Raw genomic sequence first — 23,679 nt, 5'->3', positions numbered from 1 at the left:
AGTGTCTTTAGGTTCTAGAAAAGCACTATACAAATCACATGTTTGTTTTTGCAATTATTAATATTACTTGCCAATTCTTTGTTATGGCCTATAACTCGGGCTCAAAAACATTCTGACTACTGTATGAAGAAAAAAATCCTGACCCAACCTCATATTTCTGGTGTACTATGATTGAGACAACGGCAAAAAGTAACAAAAACCTATTGAAAAAATGGGTGAAACGCAAAAACATAATCTAAAGCCCATACATCCATTAATACACTACATGGATCAAGGAGCTTTTCATTCAAACTGCTATTGCAGATCTGGACACAGTGACACGGTCCGGGCGCAGACGTTAAACAGATCTGTAGAGGCTGGAGCATCCTGGGCCATATCTCAGCTCTGCTGGGGCAGAGGGTCTGTCACTAGCTTTATCATAAACAGGATATGGGCAGGCTGCATCTTCACTTAGAATTGGATTGGGGGAAAAGAGAGGAAGGGAAGAGGGAGAGAGGGAGAGAGAGAAGGAGGTAGATGGAAGAGGGAGGGAGGGATGGAGATAGAGATAGACAGACAGAGGGATGGAGAGAGTAGTAGGGAGAGCGAAAGACGGAGACAGAGTTGGAGGAAGAGGAAGAATAAAGAACTGATAGAGAAGCAGAGAGAACATATTATACAGACTCCCCAGGTCTTTGTTTTAACTCTGTTTCCATTCAACCTCTCTCCTCTCTCTCTTCTTCTCCCTATGCCTCCTACTGTCTCTCACCTCTGCTTTGAATGAGGGAAAAAATAAAGTGAGAAAAAGATGGATGGAGAGATTACCAGGAGGAGAAGCACTGTTGATCCGTCAGCACCCATTCCTCTCGGATCAGCGAGCCCCCGCACCAGTGAGTGTTCCTGGGTAGGGAACAGGACATCATGATGAGCTTAGTCCCATGCTCTATAGACGCTGTTTGTACTGTATCCAACTCTTAATAAAAAATACAGAAAATACATGTTTTATAGTCACACAGGTGCAGTGAAATGTGTTGTTTTACAGGGTCAGTCAAAGGAGTAAAGCACCCAAGAGAAATTAGGGTTAGGTGCCTTGCTTAACGACACAGACAGATTTTCCACCTTGACCTTTCGGTTACCGGCCCAACGCTCTAACTGCTAGGCTGTCTGCCGCCCTCTTCCATCCATGTCAAGTCATACAGTCAAACCTTGAGGTCCTCCTCAACATCTGGACATTCTTTCATAATGTGTATGGATCTGTCTCAAACAGCACCCCATTCCCTATTTAGTGCACTACCTTTGATTAGGGCCAATAGGACTCTAGTCAAAAGTATTGCAAATAGGCTGCCATTTGGGATTAAACTTGTGAGGAGTAGATGGATCGTTATCCTGCATGGTACCAATAGAAAAGTTGGTATAAATACAGAGCAGAGATCACCAAAAGGTTGATTGTGATCGACAGGTCCAGGGCCGGACAGGAACAAGAATTAGTCTCTGGTATTTTATCTACACCAGCCCACATCACAGCGCATGCCACAGACTCAGCCCCTCCCCGGCAGGCCACCAGCAATGCAGAAACACACCATACCCTCTAACCCTGACCCAACACACCCTACTTAGACACAGGCAGTAGTGCTGACACATACAGTTGAAGTCAGAAGTTTACATACACCTCAGCCAAATACATTTAAACTCAGTTTTCACAATTCCTGACATTTTATCCTAGTAAAAATTCCCTGTCTTAGGTCAGTTAGGATCACCACTTTATTTTAAGAATGTGAAATGTCAGAATAATAGTAGAGAGAATGATTTTTTTCAGCTTTCATCACATTCCCAGTGCGTCAGAAGTTTACATACACTCAATTAGTATTTGGTAGCATTGTCTTTACATTGTTTAATTTGGGTCAAATGTTTCAGGTAGCCTTCCACAAGCTTTCCACAATAAGTTGGGTGAATTTTGGCCCATTCCTTCTGACAGAGCTGGTGTAACTGAGTCAGGTTTGTAGGCCTCCTTGCTCGCACACGCTTTTTCAGTTCTGCCCACAAATGTATAGGATTGAGGTCAGGGCTTTGTGATGGCCACTCCAATACCTTGACTTTGTTGTCCTTAAGGCATTTTGCAACAACTTTGGAAGTATGCTTGGGGTCATTGTTCATTTGGAAGACCCATTTGCGACCAAGCTTTAACTTCCTGACTGATGTCTTAAGATGTTGTACATTTTTATTTAACCTTTATTTAAACCAGGTAGGTTAGTTGAGAACAAATTCTCATTTGCAACTGCGAACTGGCCAAGATAAAGCATAGCAATTCGACACATACAACAACACAGGAATAAACAAAACATAGTCAATAATACAGTAGCACAAAAGAAAACAAAAAGTCTATATACAGTGAGTGCAAATGAGGTAAGATAAGGGAGTTAAGGCAATAAATAGGCCATGGTGGCAAAGTAATTACAATATAGCAATTAAACACTGGAATGGTAGATGTGCAGAAGATGAATGTGCAAGTAGAGATACATACTGGGGTGCAAAGGAGCAAGATAAATAAATAAATACTGTATGGGGATGATGTAGGTAGATAGATGGGCTGATTACAAATGGGCTATGTACAGGTGCAGTGATCTGTGAGCTGCTCTGACAGCTGGTGCTTAAAGCTAGTGAGGGAGATATGAGTCTCTAGCTTCAGAGATTTTTGCAGTTTGTTCCAGTCATTGGCAGCAGAGAACTGGAAGGAAAGATGACCAAAGGAGGAATTGGATTTGGGGGTGACCAGTGAGATATACCTGCTGGAGCGCGTGATAGACTGCATCCAGTTTGTTGAGTAGAGTGTTGGAGGCTATTTTATAGATGACATCACCGAAGTCGAGGATCGGTAGGGTATGTTTGGCAGCATGAGTGAAGGATGCTTTGTTGCGATATAGGAAGCCAATTCTAGATTTAATTTTGGATTGAAGATGCTTAGTGTGAGTCTGGAAGGAGAGTCAGTCTACCTAGACACCTAGGTATTTGTAGTTGTCCACCTATTCTAAGTCAGAGCCGTCCAGAGTAGTGATGCTGGACGAGCGAGCAGGTGCGGGCAGTGATCGGTTGAATAGCATGCATTTAGTTTTACTTGCGTTTAAGAGCAGTTGGAGGCCACGGAAGGAGAGTTGAATGGCATTGAAGCTCGTCTGGAGGTTAGTTAACACAGTGTCCAAAAAGGGGCCAGAAGTATACAGAATGGTGTCATTTTTAGAGGTGTACCAGAGAATCACCAGCAGCAAGAGCAACATCATTGATGTATACAGAGAAGAGAGTCGGCCCGAAGATTGAACCCTGTGGCACCGCCATAGAGACTGCCAGAGGTCCGGACAACAGCCCCTCCAATTTGACACACTGAACTCTATCAGAGTAGTAGCTGGTAAACCAGGCGAGGCAATCATTTGAGAAACCAAGGCCGTCGAGTCTGCCAATAAGAATGTGGTGATTGACAGAGTCGAAAGCCTTGGCCAGGTCGATGAATACGGCTGCACAGTAATGTCTCTTATCGATGACGGTTATGATGTCGTTTAGGACCTTGAGCATGGCTGAGGTGCACCCATGACCAGCTCTGTTTGTTAACTTGGCTTTCGAAGACCTTAGAAAGACAGGATAGGATAGATATAGGTCTGTAGCAGTTTGGGTCTAGAGTGTTACCCCCGTTGAAGAGGGGGATGAGCGCGGCAGCTTTCCAATCTTTGGGAATATATCCACATAATTTTCTATTTTGTGAAGTGCACCAGTCTCTCCTGCAGCAAATCACCACCACAACATGATGCTGTCACCCCCGTCCTTCACCCCCTTCCTTCACCCCCATCCTTCACGGTACATTCAGGCGTTTGGAAATTGCTCCCAAGGATGAACCAGACTTGTGGAGGTCTCCAATTTTTTTCCTGAGGTCTTTGCTGATTTCTTTTGATTTTCCATTATGTCAAGCAAAAAGGCACTGAGTTTGAAGGTAGGCCTTGAAATACTGTTCCTCTGTCTGGAGATACAACTCACCACTATAACTGTTCCTCTGTCTGGAGATACAACTCACCACTATAACTGTTCCTCTGTCTGGAGATACAACTCACCACTATAACTGTTCCTCTGTCTGTAGATACAACTCACCACTATAACTGTGTCTCTGGAGATACAACTCACCACTATAACTGTTCCTCTGGAGATAAAACTCACCACTATAACTGTTCCTCTGTCTGGAGATACAACTCACCACTATAACTGTTCCCCTGTCTGGGGATACAACTCACCACTATAACTGTTCCTCTGTCTGGAGATACAACTCACCACTATAACTGTTCCTCTGTCTGGAGATACAACTCACCCCTATAACTGTTCCTCTGTCTGGAGATACAACTCACCACTATAACTGTTCCTCTGTCTGGAGATACAACTCACCACTATAACTGTTCCTCTGTCTGGAGATACAACTCACCACTATAACTGTTCCTCTGTCTGGAGATACAACTCACCTCTATAACTGTTCCTCTGTCTGGAGATACAACTCACCACTATAACTGTTCCTCTGTCTGGAGATACAACTCACCACTATAACTGTGTCTCTGGAGATACAACTCACCACTATAACTGTTCCTCTGATGGCTCGCTCATCACAGCAAAACAGGCACATGGCAGACACTTTCACTACAGGAATCATGAGGATAATGTAAAGCACTTTACTGTTTGACCAAATCCTGGTTTTAGACGCCCCCCCCAAAATAGGACATTTTGAGCAAGGTGACAATGTAGAATATGTTCTTTCTACGTTCATAAGCACCCTTTTTGTTTTTTATGATCCATGATCTTGGCTGTCTACCTCATGGTTTCCCAGACTCGGTCCTGGGACACATTTTGGTTTTTGCACAGCTGGTTGAAATAATCACAGCTTTATGATGAGTCAGCTTTATGATGAGTTGGTAGTGCTAGGGCAAACACCTAAATGTTCACCCGGGGAGGAGCAGGTCTCTTTGTTGATGTCGCATTTGACTTTGAATGTGAGTTTTTGTGACTGTAGCACAGCCAATCAGAAAACCGGGCCGGCCCATCTTGGTAAAGGGCCACTGTATAAAAAAGAAATTGCACAAAAATCTTTTAACAGGCCCATGGGCCGATGGCCATGTCACTTTTTCTGTTTTTATTTTTGATAATATGTGTCCATTTCGACCCAAAACTGGTTCAGCCCATGTGGCATTTGCCAGAATTGCCAGATGGCCAATTCGCCCCTGGACTGGTCGATCTCCAAGGCATTCCTTGGACTGTTTTTAATAGGTTCACGTTGAATAGGGTTTTGTTTTTTAAAGTCAAATTTAAAACTGAATCTGAGGGGTAGATCTCAGCCTGCATTTTGACTCAGAAAGTGATCTCGGCTCAAAAAGGTCACCACTGACATAGAGTTTGACTCTAAGTAATGAGAGGTGGAAAAGTGCTCCAGAGCAAAAAGCGAATAAAAACAGTACCAGAACTATATTGATTGATGTTGAAGTATCCGGTAACATGGGTAGTTTGAACATGGAAGAATGCATATGCTCAGCAGCCAATCATTTTGTCTCTGTGGTTTATTTTTTGTTATCATTTCATTTTTTTCAAGTGTCCAAGTTTAACATGCCTATGTTACATGAGTCTTCAACTTCCATCAATGTTTTTACATTCATGTCTTCCCTCTATTTGTCTTTGAACAGAAGGATGCAGATTCAGCACGTAAAACACATGGGCATGTTCAGTCTTTCATACAACAAAGTTCACTAAACTCTTAAAAAAAGGTGCCATCTAAAACCTAAAAGGGTTCTTCAGAAGCAGAACCCTTTTTGGTTCCAGGTAGAACACTTTTGGTTCAGGGTAGAATCTTTATGGGTTACATGCAGAACCCTTTCCACAGAGGGTTCTACATGGAACCCAAAGGGGTTGTACCTGGGACCAAAAAGGGTGCTCCTACGGGGACAGCTTTAGAACCTTTTTGGAACCCTATTTTCTAAGAATGTACAGCTGTGTTCTAGCACAAACATAGGGCTGCCAAAACTAATACACTTTAAGGACTTCATCTTCAGAGCAATAACAAAATGGCACTTTGCTGAAAGTGTTTAGCGTAAAATGATAAAGCAGGAGCACTTGTTTGCCTTGCAAACCGACAGAAGACTCAAACTAGGTGTACCATGCTTATGTGATGAGTCACTTGGCCTGAGACCTCAATGCCTAGACTTCAGCTCAGCTGGCTAACCTAAGACACGTTAGCTCCCATAGCTAATGCCTTTTAGCTCTATTGGCTAACACTGTCCTGCGCAAGAGAGAGTGGTTCAAACCCAGGTTAGTCACGCATTCCGTAGTGGTGTTCCTGTGCATTCAGTAGTGGTGTTCCTGTGCATTCAGTAGTGATGTTCCTGTGCATTCAGTAGTGATGTTCCTGTGCATTCAATAGTGGTGTTCCTGTGCATTCAGTAGTGGTGTTCCTGTGCATTCAGTTGGGGTGTTCCTGTGAATTCAGTAGGGGTGTTCCTGTGAACTTAGTAGGGGTGTTCCTGTGAACTTAGTAGGGGTGTTCCTGTGCATTCAGCGGTGGTGTTCCTGTGTAGAGGAGGGCTCTTACCCTTTCTGGATGCTGACAACCCAGCTACCATCCTTAGCCTTGTGGACCTGGGCCCCTCCAACAATCCGGGTGGTCTTGTGGATGAAGCAGGATGTCTTAGACACGAGAGAGATGCCTTGGGGTAAGAGAGAAGACAACTCATCTGGGTTAGACTCTGGGGAAATATTTTAACTTTCTATTATTACTAAAGAAGAGAGTATACTTGGTCCAGGTTCAACTACATTGAACGGCAGCGGGAGTGATCAGTTATCCAGCCAAGCATGAACCCTGGTAATAAATAAACTGTACAGCTATAAGAGAAAGTTAGGAATAGAGAGAGAGAGAGAGAGAGAGAGAGAGAGAGAGAGAGAGAGAGAGAGAGAGAGAGAGAGAGAGAGAGAGCGAGAGAGAGAGAGAAGGTGAATTGTAAGCAAGAGAATGCTACATTAATATGACACTCACTTCTTGGGTGGGCAGAGATGTTCGGAGACTTATCACCTGAAACAAAACAATTCAACAATTCAACACACGGACCTCACAAAGACAGGACATGACATATTTCACATGAACCCACTCAACATTAACATACAAAGTACGCAACCTCAACTCCCCTCTTCAAAACTATTCCTACCATTTAGTCCTAGCTCAAATTATCTCTGCATCTATCTGCATTGCAGTTGGGCGGCTATATTGAATTGAACCCACAGCAAATACATTTCCTCCAGTCAAGCTCCCAAAAACTTCACGGATCGACATGTTTACATTACAGAGATGTAACCGCGAGGCCACTTGAAAAAGGTCCCCATCAATGTGAACTGATTACAGTCCGCCAAGATGATATAGGGTACAACAAAAACACATCACTAAACTCTGAATCAGTGAATGGCTTTGCAAATAATAAAAGCGGTCTGGATGAGATTCGACATCTGTTGAGAGTTAGAGCGTGTCCATTCTGTGCCAGCTAGCTAAGTGAAACCACTGCACTAAGCCATAACATAACTGTAACAAGTGATGTGAGTAAGTGAAGCTTTGCAGCAAATTTCAGTCGTTAGACTATGTAATTCATTGTAGTGTTACAAATGTGCAATAGTCACGTCAACGGAAACGTCACAAACAAAGCGATAGCTGTATTACTCATTGTTATGTTCCCCAGTTTCTGTGTTGTGGTTTGTGTATTTGTATGTATGTGTGTGTTTCAGGATGGCTTCCTGAAATTCCCCCAAGCAGCTGATTGGTCGGCCCCCATTGCTAATTGGAGAGCTGACCCCGCCCCCTCGGCAGGAAACAGCAGTCTTCAAATACAGACTCCTTCTGAAGCAATATAAGGCCGTGTTCTTTTGCTCAGAAGAGAGATGATTGCTGAGAGAATAGAGCTGAGGGAGAGGATTGTGTCCTGTGTTGATTGTGTCCTGTGTTGATTGTGTCCTGTGTTGATTGTGTCCTGTGTTGATTGTGTCCTGTGTTGATTGTGTCCTGTGTTGATTGTGTCCTGTGTTGATTGTGTCCTGTGTTGATTGTGACCTGTGTTGATTGTGTCCTGTGTTGATTATGTCATGTGTTGATTGTTGCTGGGGAGCTGATGGGTAAATTCTGTGTTAGTTGTTGCTCAGTGTTTGGTTAAGTATTGTGTAGCTGCTGATTCTGAGGTATGTGTGTGCCAATAGGATGCAGCGGTTTTGATTATTGAAATTGTTTTTGTTCCCAGGGGGGAAGGGGAAGGCACCTTGAGAGTGCTTAGGCAAGAGGCTCGAGGGCATACATATACCCGTAGTGTATATACTCGGTCTATGCACACTAGGTAAGACCTGGGCGGACCACCCCCTGTAATTTGGCTTAGTGCACCAGGTGGTGCTAGTTAGGGAAGTCGTGGGTAGGCAGGTAAGGTAGGAGAGGGAAGTTGTGGGTAGGCAGGTAAGGTAGGAGAGGGAAGTTGTGGGTAGGCAGATAAGGTAGGAGAGGGGGGCTTTGACATTTACTTTCTTTGCTTTGGTTCCGTCCAGCCCCTTTTCCCAAAAATATCCGTGTGATGGAATAAATTCCCTGTAAATGGTACCGATCTCTGCCTTTGTCATCCTTACTCGCACCTACAGTCCCATACCTCTTTCACTCCACGGAGAGTTGAGTTGTAGCAGGGTGTTGCGTTCCCTCTTCCTAGAGGCGTACGTAACACTCATGGAACTAAGATCATTGCTGTGTTGATGTCCCATAAGATTGATTGAACAACACAGAGTTATGAGTGTGGCTAGACTTTTCACTGGACTTTTCTTAAATTACATTCAGTAACTGAAGACGAAGCATCATCTGATGATTGGGCCGCTGATGAGACCTACTGGTCGGAACTCAGGTCTCCTGTGCACGACATTACTATTTTAACTGTCTGAGCTAAAGCCTAGGCACTAGCTCAGGGAGCAAACACAAGACGATGTTACTCACCACACGAGCATGGCTGACTCAACCATCTCCATTATTGATTACTTGACATGTCGGGTCGATGTAGGGTAGATGAAGGGTCGATGTAGGAGTGTATTGGGGATGATACAGAGATTGGATGAAGACTGTGTTTTGTATTCTTACAGCGTTTGAGGGTAGATGTAGGGTCGATGTTGGTTGGATGAAGGGTAGGGTAGGGTAGATGTAGGAGTGTATAGGGGATGAGACAGAGATTGGATGAAGACAGTGTTTTGTATTCTTACAGCGTTTGAGCTTGCAGTAGTCCCATGGGATAGAGGGGTCTGTAGTGTGACACCAGGGACCGTGCTTATCCTGGTCTGGATTCCTGCATAGGTTCCTCTCCAGACCCACACTGGATTCTCCACTGGAAAACACAACATATATGAGGACACATGCATAAGCACACACACAGAGACACATACTGTAGATACACATATACGGTATGTAGACACGCACACATACACATGGAAAAGTCTGACGCCATAACTGCATTCAGGTTGGAAACTTTGACTCAGCTGTTACTTTTGGGGCAGTGAATCCTCAGAGTTCCAGCTATGCAGAGGCCTTACAAGGAAGCAAAGCAGTTTTGTGAAGAGTGCTCCGGGGAATATTAAAGTATGCAATCCCAGCAATCACAAGGAAGAAGCTACAGACTCAACTCAAAGATACAGTCCAAACACTGTAAACGTGGACTCACGATCTGGTCGTATACTTCACTGCACATAGACTAAACCGAGCCTAAACAGATGCCTTCGGTAGTCTTGTTGAAACAGCAATTCCAGTCCTTCAGTTTCATACATTCAAATAATTGGAATATCTTTAGATGTGATCAATTTGTTGGAGGGCTTGGATCAGGATTGACTGGTACCCTCAGACAAACACAATGTGAGGAGAGGGGGAAACCGATTTGTGTGAAGATAAGTGTGAAGATAATTTAACTTCCCCGGCCAATGTTAAACAAGCTGTAACCTTTACGCCATTTTTCTGCGCCGACCCTTTGACCTTGTGCGAGGGGCAGACTCGCTGGCTGCGGGCCCTGGAGGGAAGCTGATTGGCTTTGATCTGCCGGGCCGAGGAAGCACTTCCTGGGGTCACGGGTCAGCTCTGGCACATGTCCATCTGTCGCTGCCATTTTGGCTTTTAAATTCCTTTAAATGAAGTATTTCTAACAGCCAGGGCCAACGTTAGCTATGGTACTTTAGCATGGGGGGCACACGGATGTGGAGAGAGGGGCAGACTATGCGCCCCTCCAGGGTGGCTTGTTCTGGAAGTTCTGGAAGCACCGTAAGGCTTCCTCTCTATCAGCTAGAAAAATAATAGCAGGCCCAGAACTGACCCGGGTGGGGCCCCTGATTTCCTGTCGTTGTTTGTTTTCACGGCTTAAATTTATTCATTTAAAAGGGGATTTTCTCTAAGCAACGGGAAATACCTCATCAATAAACAGTTAATCGAAAAAGCCAGAGAATTTGAAAAAATGTCAACGAAACCTTCCCATACATTGCTTGAACCCATAGTTTTACTTTTTCTCATGTGAATATGGATTGAGAGGTAAGTTCCAGTTGTGTGTGGCTGGTAAGTGTGTGTAATGTATGAGGTTTACTGTACCTGTTGCTATGATTTGCCCACAGTCCGCAGGGAATTCCTGATCTGGTCTTGGATAAATTGCCTGTGTAATTCCCTCCATTGTCCCCATAACAATCTGGGACAGACAGAGATCGAGAGAAGGAGAAAATAAAACACGGAGTAGTCTTAAACCGACCCTATATGTGGTTTATTGAGATAACCATCTACAGTCTCTTTCGCTCTCTCCCACAGACACAAACGCATGCACACACACAGCTATACCCACAGTGTAGAACAAAACGTGTTGATTCAACGTACAATTGTTAGGCTACCAGCTGCATTAGGATTGTTAGTTTGGTCAACAGAAATGTTGTTGAGCAAAACTCACAATCCTATTGCAGCTGGTTGCCTTACAATTGTACATTGAATCAACATGTTTTTGTGTGCGTAGGTCCACCGAGACAACATTCTGATATTGATGCCATCTTTAAAAAAATCACGTTGAAACGGGCTTGATTTGTGGTTTGGATTTATTTAACATGTTGTGCCAATCTATAATTGGTGGTTCCCAAATGGAATAAAAGAGCCAGGAAGATTTCTCCCCCATATCGGCTGTTACTAAGCGGAACCAGAGGTACCTGTAGTGACCAAAGCATTCTCTTTTCCTCTAGAAAGCTCTTTTGAAAAGCAAAGCATAGACATGTATGAGTGAGAGAGAATTCCAGCAAACGTTGAATTGCTGTCTGACCATTTGTTGTTTCTTCTTGTAATTTGAGGAAAATGAATTTGTAGGGCAAAAAAAACTAAAAAAACATGCCCAAAAGAATGCCAGTCGTCTGTTTCAGTAAGACCACAGCTCTTTCTCAATATATTGCAGCTGAAGTTTAGAGGTCAATTGCAAACACAGTACATAGCAGCCATACATCCGATTACACCACATATCTAGTCATTCACATAGCATACAGTATATTGTTTAAACATCCGTACCATGCACATACAGTTGAAGTCGGAAGTTTACGTTTTCTAGGGTTGGAGTCATTAAAACTCGTTTTTCAACCACTCCACAAATGTCTTGTTAACAAACTATAGTTTTGGCAAGTCGGTTAGGACATCTACTTTGTGCATGACACAAGTAATTTTTCCAACAATTGTTTACAGACAGATTATTTCACTTATAATTCAATGCATCACAATTCCAGTGGGTCAGAGGTTTACATACACTAAGTTGACTGTGCCTTTAAACAGCTTGGAAAATTCCAGAAAATGGTGTCATGGCTTTAGAAGCTTCTGATAGGCTAATTTTGAGTCAATTGGAGGTGTACCTGTGGATATATTTCAAGCCCTACCTTCAAACTCAGTGCCTCTTTGCTTGACATAATGGAAAATCAAAAGAAATCAGCCAAGACCTCAGAAACAAAATGTAGACCTCCTCAAGTCTGGTTGATCCTTGGGAGCAATTTCCAAACGCCTGAATGTACCACGTTCATCTGTACAAACAATGTTGCGCAAGTATAAACACCATGAGACCAAGCAGCTGTCATACCACTCAGGAAGGAGACGCGTTCTGTCTCCTAGAGATGATGGTACTTTGGTACGAAAGGTGCAAATCAATCCCAGAACAACAGCAAAGGACCTTGTGAAGATGCTGGAGGAAACATAGGACTCGTTTTACTGTGGATATAGATCCTTTTGTACCTATCGACATAACCTGAAAGGCCGCTCGGCAAGGAAGAAGCCACTGCTCCAAAACCGCCATAAAAAAGTCAGACTACGGTTTCTAACTGCACATGGGGACAAAGATCGTACTTTTTGGAGAAATGTCCTCTGTTCTGATGAAACAAAACAGAACTGTTTGGCCATAATCACCATCGTTATGTTTAGAGGAAAAAGGGGGAGACTTGCAAGCCGAAGAACACCATCCCAACCATGAAGCACGGGGGTGGCAGCATCATGTTGTGGTGGTGCTTTGCTGCAGGAGAGACTGGTGCACTTCACAATATAGATGGTATCATGAGGGAGGATAATTATGTGGATATATTGAAGCAACATCTCAAGACATCAGTCAGGAAGTTAAAGCTTGGTCGCAAATGTGTCTTCCAAATGGACAATGACCCCAAAAATACTTCCAAAGCTGTGTCAAAATGGCTTAAGGACAACAAAGTCAAGGTATTGGAATGGCCATCACAAAGCCCTGACCTCAATCCTATAGAAAATTTGTGGGCAGAACTGAAAAAGCATGTGCGAGCAAGGAGGCCTACAAACCTGACTCAGTTACACCAGCTCTGTCAGGAGGAATGGGCCAAAATTCACCCAACTTATTGTGGGAAGCTTGTGGAAGGCTATCCGAAACGTTTAACCCAAGTTAAACAATTTAAAGGCAATGCTACCAAATACTACTTGAGTGTATGTAAACTTCTGACCCACTGGGAATGTGATGAATGAAATAAAAGCTGAAGTAAATCAATCTCTGTCCTATTTTTCTGACATTTCACATTCTTAAAATAAAGTGGTGATCCTAACTGACCTAAGACAGGGATATTTTACAAGGACGAAATGTCAGGAATTGTGAAAAACTGAGTTTAAATGTATGTAAACTTCCGACTTCAAATGTATATACATTTTTTGCTGATTAATGTGTACATACTGCATGTGGATTTTTGTAAATTCAATATTATTATTAATGTAAATGTTGCTCTCTATTCAGTCTGTTTACTGTGGGAGAACCTTAACACAACATGTAATTCTGGGTGTACTAAGTGAATAAAAGTGGTGATGGATCTAATGTATTGCATGGGGCCAGTCTGCTGTGTGGTGTTGTGTCTCAGTAGAATCAATAATTGGCATGCTCAACACAATAGTCCTTCCATCAAAGTCTTTCGGTGCCGGGTTGGAGGAGCATGTGGAAAACAAAACTGTGTCTCACCTTCTGTGTCGATGTTCTCTGTCTCACACCGGGGTATATGGGTGCAGAAGGCTAGTCTCTGGTTAGGATCTGTAGTGAAGCACCATGGGATCTCTGCACCATCTGGGTTCCGACAGTAGTTCTCTCTCAGGTCTCTGTGATGTAAGAGAGAGATACGTACACACCGGTTAAATAGCTGCTTCCCACGTGGACATACTGTACGTAATAATATGACTGTATGTGTCCGTTTCCCTATATTTCTCGTACCAGTGACAGACACAAAAGAAAACCCATGTGGGTATTGAATGACATCACTCACTTGCACTTGTAGTTCTGCGGGCTGTAGGTGTGGTTATGGGGGAACTGGGAGTCCCAGCGTTGACATGTGACGCCCGATGGGGTGACGCTCACAGTACCGTGGTAACTCTGTCCCTGCTCCCTGAAACACGACGATGTAGCATCCACATCAGAGTCATTACCTGGGTCTGAGACAAAGAGGGAGAGAAGAAGAAGGAAGTTGAGAGGGATGAAAACAGAGAGAGGGGGGTGGGTATAGGGACAAGAGAGAGAGAGAGAAAGAGGATTTAGGATGAGAGATGAGCGATAGATAAGATGATAGACAGAAAGAAGAATGTAGAATGTAAAGAGGTTGACAGGGGAGAAACCAGACAGAGAAGGCAGGAGGGAGAGAGAGAGACCATACAGAGAAGACAGGAGGGGGAGAGAGAAACCAGACAGAGAAGGGGAGAGATGGAGAAACCAGACAGAGAAGGCAGGAGGGAGAGATGGAGAAACCAGACAGAGAAGACAGGAGGGAGAGATGGAGAAACCAGACAGAGAAGGCAGGAGGGAGAGATGGAGAAACCAGACAGAGAAGGCAGGAGGGAGAGAGAGAAACCAGACAGAGAAGGCAGGAGGGAGAGAGAGAAACCAGACAGAGAAGGCAGGAGGGAGAGAGAGAAACCAGACAGAGAAGGGGAGAGATGGAGAAACCAGACAGAGAAGGCAGGAGGGAGAGATGGAGAAACCAGACAGAGAAGACAGGAGGGAGAGATGGAGAAACCAGACAGAGAAGGCAGGAGGGAGAGATGGAGAAACCAGACAGAGAAGGCAGGAGGGAGAGAGAGAAACCAGACAGAGAAGGCAGGAGGGAGAGAGAGAAACCAGACAGAGAAGGCAGGAGGGAGAGAGAGAAACCAGACAGAGAAGGCAGGAGGGAGAGAGAGAAACCAGACAGAGAAGGCAGGAGGGAGAGAGAGAAACCAGACAGAGAAGGCAGCAGAGAGAGAGAGAAACCAGACAGAGAAGACAGGAGGGAGAGAGAGAGAGAGAAACCAGACAGAGAAGACAGGAGGGAGAGATAGAAACCAGACAGAGAAGACAGGGGGGAGAGAGAGAAACCAGACAGAGAAGACAGGAGGGAGAGAGAGCGAGAAACCAGACAGAGATGACAGGAGGGAGAGAGAGATAGAAACCAGACAGAGAAGACAGGAGGGAGAGATAGAAACCAGACAGAGAAGACAGGGGGAGAGAGAGAAACCAGACAGAGAAGACAGGAGGGAGAGGGAGAAATCAGACATAGAAGACAGGAGGGAGAGAGAGAGAGAGACCAGACAGAAGGCAGCAGGGAGAGAGAGAGAGAGACCAGACAGAGGAGGCAGAAGGGAGAGAGAGAAACCAGACAGATAAGACATGAGGGAGAGATAGAAACCAGACAGAAAATACAGGAGGGAGAGAGATGGAAAAACCAGACAGAGAATACAGGAGGGAGAGAGAGAAACCAGACAGAGAAGGCAGGAGCGAGAGAGAGAAACCAGACAGAGAAGGCAGGAGCGAGAGAGAGAAACCAGACAGAGGAGACAGGAGGGAGAGAGAGAAACCAGACAGAGAAGACAGGAGAGAGAGAAACCAGACAGAGAGGCAGCAGGGAGAGAGAGAGACCAGACAGAGAGGCAGAAGGGAGAGAGAGACCAAACAGAGAAGACAGGAGGGAGAGAGAGAATCCAGACAGAGAAGACAGGAGGGAGAGAGATGGAGAAACCAGACAGAGAGGCAGGAGGGAGAGAGAGACACCAGACAGAGAAGACAGGAGGGAGAGAGAGAAACCAGACAGAGTAGGCAGCAGGGAGAGAGAGAGAAACCAGACAAAGAAGGCAGCAGGGAGAGAGAGAGAAACCAGACAGAGAAGGCAGGAGGGACAGAGAGAGGCAGGAAGGAGGGATAAAGAAAAGAGGGAGAGAGGGAAAAGAAAGATGAATCTCAGAGAATGGGTCATGTTTAGCCTAGAGACAAATGATCATAAACAGTCAATACAGATGTAGGATCTTAATTTGACCAGCATTATCGAAGCAAAATAATCCTGTTTAGTCCATAATGTTGCTTGATCGGTGGTTAGGCTATTAGCTGGGTAAACGTTTGCTAGATGAAAAGTGCAATACTATTAATATACTGTGTGTGCAAGATTTCATTGAACTTATGTAAATCACAAACCTCTGCATTTTCCACGGTGCAGGAAAATGCAGAGGTTTGTGATTTACATAAGTAAAATAAGCGTGATCAAATTAACAGCCTACATCTGTCGTACTGTATGGTCTATAATCTGTCTATTTATCCAAAACAGTGGTGCCCCACCACGAGACATACCGAAACCAACACTACAACAGACCACAGACTGACATTATGAGGCTAATGGGAATGGGCTGTAGCCAACTCTTCTATCTCTGTCATGCCATTCAATAAACGAACACATAGAGTACTAGTCTAATTGCACAAACAGACTGGACAGCCAGGGTAGGTTATAGGGTATTGGGTATCACATATCTGAGTGTCAGGACAAAGTGGTTATAAAAACAGATTAAGAATATCTGACAATCTGAGTTTCTGATATCCAACAGATTTTTGGGAGAGTTTAGACAGGTTTAATTTGGGTATCTAATATCTTTATCCGTTAAGTACTAAAATACTTAAGTACTTTTCAAACATAGCTCTCAAAGCTCTACAAAAGGCTACAAAAAGGGAATATCTACTATCTAGCATCTGCGAATCCCCTCTATCCTATACTGTACTGGCCTCATTCATGGTGTACAGTGTACCATACCAGGTTTTGGCAGGAGGAACATGCATGTGTGAGTTGAGCCTAGCTAGATTCTTATTGCTTGGGTAGCTTGGCCTCTTACATGTGTGACTGTAAGGGTGGGTTACTATAACGAAGGGCTGATGGATGTGGTACTCACCGCCAAGCCAAACAACCCTGCATCCAGCCTGCTTAACAAGGCTTCCTGGCCCTCTGGCCTCCAAAAAACCATCTAAAAAAATCTCTGAACTTTTTCATGTTACAGTGTACAGGGACGGATTTGTCGGAATTTCTGCAACCCCTCCGGATTTGTGGGATTTGTGCTTCTATACTGTTTGAGAAATGAGCCGCGAACAGAAAAAAAGGAAGGGAATGTTTGGAGAGGAGGACAGAAGGAGGATGTTCTTTTGGCTTGATGTAATGCATGCCGGCATCTAACGTCGGGTCACCTTTGTTATCTACAGGTTAGGCAGCGCAGAATCCATCTGGACAAATGATTTTTTACTCCCCAGTTGTAAATCACGGCCCTCAGCCGGGCGGAGCCGTGGGCTCAAGGTCAGTGTTGAACATCCCTTTGGATGAAGAATATCAAACTGTCTAAAAGTGGTTTCTATCCTCTTTCTCATCACACACACACACACACACACACACACACACACACACACACACACACACACACACACACACACACACACACACACACACACACACACACACAGAGGATGTCATGTCACGCACATGCAAGTATGCAGGCACACACACAAACAGCCAACCCCCTAACACACTAGCACGCCCTCTAATCCCCCCCATCTAGTCAAGTCCTCAGTTGTAGTGCCAGGGTTTCAGTGGACCTTGCTTTCTACAACACTTCTGACAATCTGTTATGGTTTCAGCATCCATGGTGTTACAACTGTGGCGCCTGTGTGTTCTATTGATAACGATGATGAACATTACTCCCAGTGCCTTCCAATCTATTGGAACTATCTGTGTCAGTAGCTATTGAGCCATTTTGGCTACCCCCCTACAGTTAATATATTTCATAAGGGTGAATCATAATTTCCACTTAAAGTGACATTTCTAGTTAGTCTTCCATTGACATCAATGCATGACTAAGGATGAGTTTACACAAGCAACCCAATTGTGATCTTTTGCCCAATTATTGGCAAAAGGAGCTGATCTGACTGGTGAAAACACCAATTAGTGGAAAAGGATCAGAATTAAGCTGCCTGTGTAAACCCAGCCTTAGTAAAAATTTGAAGTGGAAGTTTTAAACCTTCAAACTCTCCCTCCCCTGCAGTTGACAAATACAGCCCACTTGTCCTCACTCTGAGGTAAATAGCTTTCAGCTTAGAGACACATGAAACACTAAATATCCCAAACAAAGCCTCTCCCTGTCTCCTTTGGAAGGCTCCTATACGTATCTCGTTATCCCCCCAAACCACCATTGTGGCCCCTCTACCAAAAAAAACGTTGGCACTCTCAAAACCACAACTCGGACCTCCCTAAAACCACCACTTCAATCACAGTGGTTGCCCTCGCAAAAGAGGTTTCTAACCTCAAGGCTAACCTCTTTCCTGGTTAAATAAAGTTAGAAAGCCCCTCTACAGACTCAGTGTGGTCCACTCTCTTCCCCTCTGATCACAGTAGAATCCCCATACAGATAAATACATCGAAATATTGAAGAGTTCTATTGAATTCTGTGGGAGTCTCGTATTCTATTCCAAGGACTAAATGGGGAGATTATGGTTTGTTTAGTGAAGTTGTATGGGCATATATACAGTGAGGGAAAAAAGTATTTGATCCCCTGCTGATTTTGTACGTTTGCCCACTGACAAAGATATGATCAGTCTATCATTTTAATGGTAGGTTTATTTGAACAGTGAGAGACAGAATAACAACAAGAAAATCCAGAAAACGCATGTAAAAAATGTTAGAAATTGATTTGTATTTTAATGAGGGAAATAAGTATTTGACCCCTTCTCAATCAGAATGATTTCTGGCTCCCAGGTGTCTTTTATACAGGTAACGAGCTGAGATTAGGAGCGCACTCTTAAAGGGAGTGCTCCTAATCTCAGTTTGTTACCTGTATAAAAGACACCTGTCCACAGAAGCAATCAATCAATCAGATTCCAAACTCTCCACCATGGCCAAGACCAAAGAGCTCTCCAAGGATGTCAGGGACAAGATTGTAGGCTGGAATGGGCTACAAGACAACAGTTGGTGCGATTATTCGCAAATGGAAGAAACACAAAAGAACTGTCAATCTCCCTCGGCCTGGGGCTCCATGCAACCTCGTGGAGTTGCAATGATCATGAGAACGGTAAGGAATCAGCCCAGAACTACATGGGAGGATCTTGTCAATGATCTCAAGGCAGCTGGGACCATAGTCACCAAGAAAACAATTGGTAACACACTACGCCGTGAAGGAGGGAAATCCTGCAGTGCCCGCAAGGCCCCCCTGCTCAAGAAAGCACATATACATGCCCGTCTGAAATTTGCCAATGAACATCTGAATGATTCAGAGGACAACTGGGTGAAAGTGTTGTGGTCAGATGAGACCAAAATGTAGCTCTTTGGCATCAACTCAACTCGCCGTGTTTGGAGGAGGAGGAATGCTGCCTATGACCCCAAGAACACTTTTATTTATTTTATTTTTATTTTACCTTTATTTTACTAGGCAAGTCAGTTAAGAACAAATTCTTATTTTCAATGATGGCCTAGTGGGTTAACTGCCTGTTCAGGGGCAGAACGACAGATTTGTACCTTGTCAGCTCGGGGATTCGAACTTGCAACCTTTCGGTTACTAGTCCAATGCTCTAACCACTAGACTACACTGACGCCCCAACACCATCTCCACCATCAAACATGGAGGTCGAAACATTATGCTTTGGGGGTGTTTTTCTGCTAAGGGGACAGGACAACTTCACCGCATCAAAGGGACGATGGACGGGGCCATGTGCCGTCAAATCTTGGGTGAGAACCTCCTTCCCTCAGCCAGGGCATTGAAAATGGGTCGTGGAATGGGTATTCCAGCATGACAATGACCCAAAACACACGGCCAAGGCAACAACGGAGTGGCTCAAGAAAAAGCACATTAAGGTCCTGGAGTGGCCTAGTCAGTCTCCAGACCTTAATCCCATAGAAAATCTGTGGAGGGAACTGAAGGTTCGAGTCACCAAACGTCAGCCTCGAAACCTTAATGACTTGGAGGAGTGGGACAAAATCCCTCCTGAGATGTGTGCAAACCTGGTGGACAACTACAAGAAACATCTGACCTCTTTGATTGCCAACAAGGGTTTTGCCACCAAGTACTAAGTCATGTTTTGCAGAGGGGGTCAAATACTTATTTCCCTCATTAAAATGCAAATCAATTTATAACATTTTTGACTTGTGTTTTTCTGGATTTTTGTTTCTCACTGTTCAAATAAACCTACCATTAAAATTATAGACTGATCATTTCTTTGTCAGTGAGTAAACGTACAAAATCAGCAGGGGATCAAATACTTTTTTCCTTCACTGTAGTTTATTGAAAGGGAATAGGGAATGTGTGTGAGAGAATGGTGAAGTATTGGGAGGGACAGGGGGCCCCTCTCTCATAGAGGGAGCTGTGACATCGCATTAATGAGGATCCGGACGAGGTGTGTGTGTGTGTGTGTAGGAAAATGTGTACCATCCACTATTCTTCTTTACTATGTGAGTGCTTCCTGCTCCACCTTGACCCAACACAACACAATTACAACCCAACAGAACACAACACAACAGAACAATATGCTGAGACCACAAAACCAGACTGATTATCTAACATGTCTGTCCTTCCACACTCTAAGCGTTGGTATGCTATACCAGTATCATTAGACAGTTTTCACTATTTGGGATAAAGAGGAAGACAGTAGAAAGTGCACACACTCACCACACACACTGATGTTGCAGTACTCCCAGGGTGTTTGTGGGTCCATGGTGTAACACCACGGACGCAAACGGTTGTCCGGATTCCGACAGTAGTTGTCATTCAGCCCTTTATCAGGGTACCTGTGAAGAAAGACGGGAAAAAATATGAAAGAGACAGAGACAGAGAGAGTTATGCTACATGGGTTCATCACCCGTGTATTAAGATAGAGGGAGCGTTTGTGCAGCTGTGTAGGGTGTGTGTAGAACTTGATGAGGGACTGCAGTGCGGTTGGTCTGAGTATACATTCATCCACAGACCTTCACCACATTCACTGCATACAGAAGGTTGACTAACTAACAGCAGTGGGCTAATCCAAAGATCACAAACAATTTACTTTGAAGTAATAAAAAGGAGTAATTCATTTAAAAGTAAGTAATGTTAGCCATAACTTACTGTGCTATAATTACATAAGGCTATGGGTTTCCTTACTCACTTTTTAGGTTGGTAGGGGTGTCTGTGGGGCTTGGATGAATCCCATCTCTGACACTCCTTCCCACTCTCTGTGTGATCCATCGGCCCTTTGTAGTCTTCCCCGTTACACCTCATACACTCCACTGCAAACGCAAAAACAACATTAGCACAACCTTCCCACAATGGCATAGAACATATTTTGACACTATATTATAAAGGGAAACACGATTAAAGATGACTAAATAACAGTCTGACTTATCTTATTGTTAAGTTGATCACTTTAATAATGTTAGCACCATGCTTATCTCTCTTTGTACAATATTCAATGAGAACTAAGATACTAGCATACTAAACATTTCTTGACACGGTAGTGAATTGGTATTCCCTGGTGCGTCAAAAACAACATTCTTGTTCGGCTACAAGAGCACAAGATATGTTTTTCTAGGTTGTTATCGGGATAACAGAGGGTTGTTATCAGACTGTAGTGGTACACTATTAGAAGGCAGAGTACAGTTGAAAAAAACCTTCCAAAAACATGGCTGCTTTTCGACAACAAATCAGCTTCACTCCAGTAAATGACATATCATTGACATTTTAAAGATGTCTATGTTGGGCAAACCAAAGGGCCATTTTTCCAAGCACAGATTAAGCCTAGTCCTAGACTAAAGATAATCTCAATTGAAAGTGCTCTTAAATCCAGCACTAGGCTTAACCTGTGTCTGGGAAACTGGCCCCAACGTGTAATTGGACTCTTCTGGTTGAGGTGTTACCTTGGGAGCACTGAGGCAGGCCACACTCTTGGTGCCTGACCTCTGGGTCTGTAGTGAAACACCAGGGTCCACTGCTCTCGTTCTTGGGGTTACGGCAGAAGTTCCCGTTCAGGTCCTTCTTGCCTAGTCTCGCCGGCTGGAAGCTGTGGGAAAGTGTGGAGAAAAACACTACTAAGCATAAAGTGGGAATGACCAAATGTGTGTGACAAGCACGAGTTTCTGTTTTAGGACTCAAAGTTGTAGAACTTCATTTTGTTTAAGATGGGATTTCTGTAGTTTCTCTTAGATATTGACGTGAATTGGGAGCCCTTAGCTCCGAAGGCTAGCACGCTAAAAACTGAGCCAAAAACAAAGACAGTTGGTAGAGTCGCAACATGCTAACTTAGCTACATTGCTACATTATCTTGGACCATAGTAATATAGACAAAGTGTAATAAAAATGGATAGAAAATGGAAAATATTATCTTCTAGTACATCCTCCCTTTACATTCTTTCCATGCCCTCAGGCTAATCTACCAGTAAATGCTTCCAGTCTGACCTGTAAATCAGCCAGTTACTGCTACACATGCACAGTCTCACAACATGGATTTCACCACACAACTATGAATCAGAAACAGCAGCTCAAGCATTTCTTGTTTTCGCCAACTTCGCAAATTGAAACATAATCTATTTCTTCTGCATTGTACACTGCTCAACAAAAATAAAGGGAACACTAAACTAACACATCCTAGATCTGAATGGATGAAATATTCTTGTTAAATACTTTTTTCTTTACATAGTTGAATGTGCTGACAACAAAATCACACAAAAATTATCAATGGAAATCAAATGTATCAACCCATGGAGGTCTGGATTTGGAGTCACACTCAAAATTAAAGTGGAAAACCACACTACAGGCTGATCCAACTTTGATGTAATGTCCTTAAAACAAGTCAAAATGAGGCTCAGTAGTGTGTGTGGCCTCCACGTGCCTGTATGACCTCCCTACAATGCCTGGGCATGCTCCTGATGAGGCGGCGGATGGTCTCCCGAGGGATCTCCTCCCAGAGCTGGACTAAAGCATCCGCCAACTCCTGGACAGTCTGTGGTGCAACGTGGTGTTGGTGGATGGAGCGAGACATGATGTCCCAGATGTGCTCAATTGGATTCAGGTCTGGGGAACGGGCGGGCCAGTCCATAGCATCAATGCCTTCCTCTTGCAGGAACTGTTGACACACTCCAGCCACATGAGGTCTAGCATTGTCTTGCATTAGGAGGAACCCAGGGCCAACCGCACCAGCATATGGTCTCACAAGGGGTCTGAGGATCTCATCTCGGTACCTAATGGCAGTCAGGCTACCTCTGGCGAGCACATGGAGGGCTGTGCGGCCCCCCAAAGAAATGCCACCCCACACCATGACTGACCCACCGCCAAACCGGTCATGCTTGAGGATGTTGCAGGCAGCAGTACGTTCTCCACGGCGTCTCCAGACTGTCACGTCTGTCACATGTGCTCAGTGTGAACCTGCTTTCCTCTGTGAAGAGCACAGGGCGCCAGTGGCGAATTTGCCAATCTTGGTGTTCTCTGGCAAATGCCAAATGTCTTGCACAGTGTTGGGCTGTAAGCACAACCCCCACATGTGGACGTCGGGCCCTCATACCACCCTCATGGAGTCTGTTTCACATGCACATTTGTGGCCTGCTGGAGGTCATTTTGCAGGGCTCTGGCAGTGCTCATCCTGCTCCTCCTTGCACAAAGGCGGAGGTAGAGGTCCTGCTGCTGGGATGTTGCCCTCCTACGGCCTCCTCCACGTCTCCTGATGTACTGGCCTGTCTCCTGGTAGCGCCTCCATGCTCTGGACACTACGCTGACAGACACAGCAAACCTTCTTGCCACAGCTCGCATTGATGTGCCATCCTGGATGAGCTGCACTACCTGAGCCACTTGTGTGGGTTGTAGACTCCGTCTCATGCTACTACTAGAGTGAAAGCACCGCCAGCATTCAAAAGTGACCAAAACAT

At 44.3% G+C, this 23,679-nt stretch overlaps 1 protein-coding gene across 2 annotated transcripts in view; it reads right to left on the bottom strand.

Moving 5' to 3' along the window:
- Positions 1-23,679, bottom strand: part of LOC109879074 (hepatocyte growth factor) — a 42,836-nt gene that overhangs the window by 7,156 nt on the left and 12,001 nt on the right. For both annotated transcript variants that reach the window (XM_031831418.1, XM_031831419.1), the window contains exons 5-14: positions 21,679-21,821; positions 20,931-21,051; positions 20,459-20,577; positions 13,795-13,960; positions 13,497-13,630; positions 10,616-10,709; positions 9,253-9,374; positions 7,022-7,057; positions 6,581-6,695; positions 805-879 (exon numbers count right to left, since the gene is read on the bottom strand). In XM_031831418.1, the coding sequence (XP_031687278.1) occupies positions 805-879; positions 6,581-6,695; positions 7,022-7,057; positions 9,253-9,374; positions 10,616-10,709; positions 13,497-13,630; positions 13,795-13,960; positions 20,459-20,577; positions 20,931-21,051; positions 21,679-21,821 (1,125 nt within the window). The remainder of the gene's footprint in view (positions 1-804; positions 880-6,580; positions 6,696-7,021; positions 7,058-9,252; positions 9,375-10,615; positions 10,710-13,496; positions 13,631-13,794; positions 13,961-20,458; positions 20,578-20,930; positions 21,052-21,678; positions 21,822-23,679) is intronic.

Source organism: Oncorhynchus kisutch, linkage group LG9, assembly GCF_002021735.2.
Source record: "Oncorhynchus kisutch isolate 150728-3 linkage group LG9, Okis_V2, whole genome shotgun sequence".
Lineage (NCBI taxonomy): Eukaryota > Metazoa > Chordata > Actinopteri > Salmoniformes > Salmonidae > Oncorhynchus > Oncorhynchus kisutch.
The sequence above is the reverse complement of the archived record's forward strand: the minus strand, read 5'-3'. Positions and strand labels throughout refer to the sequence as shown.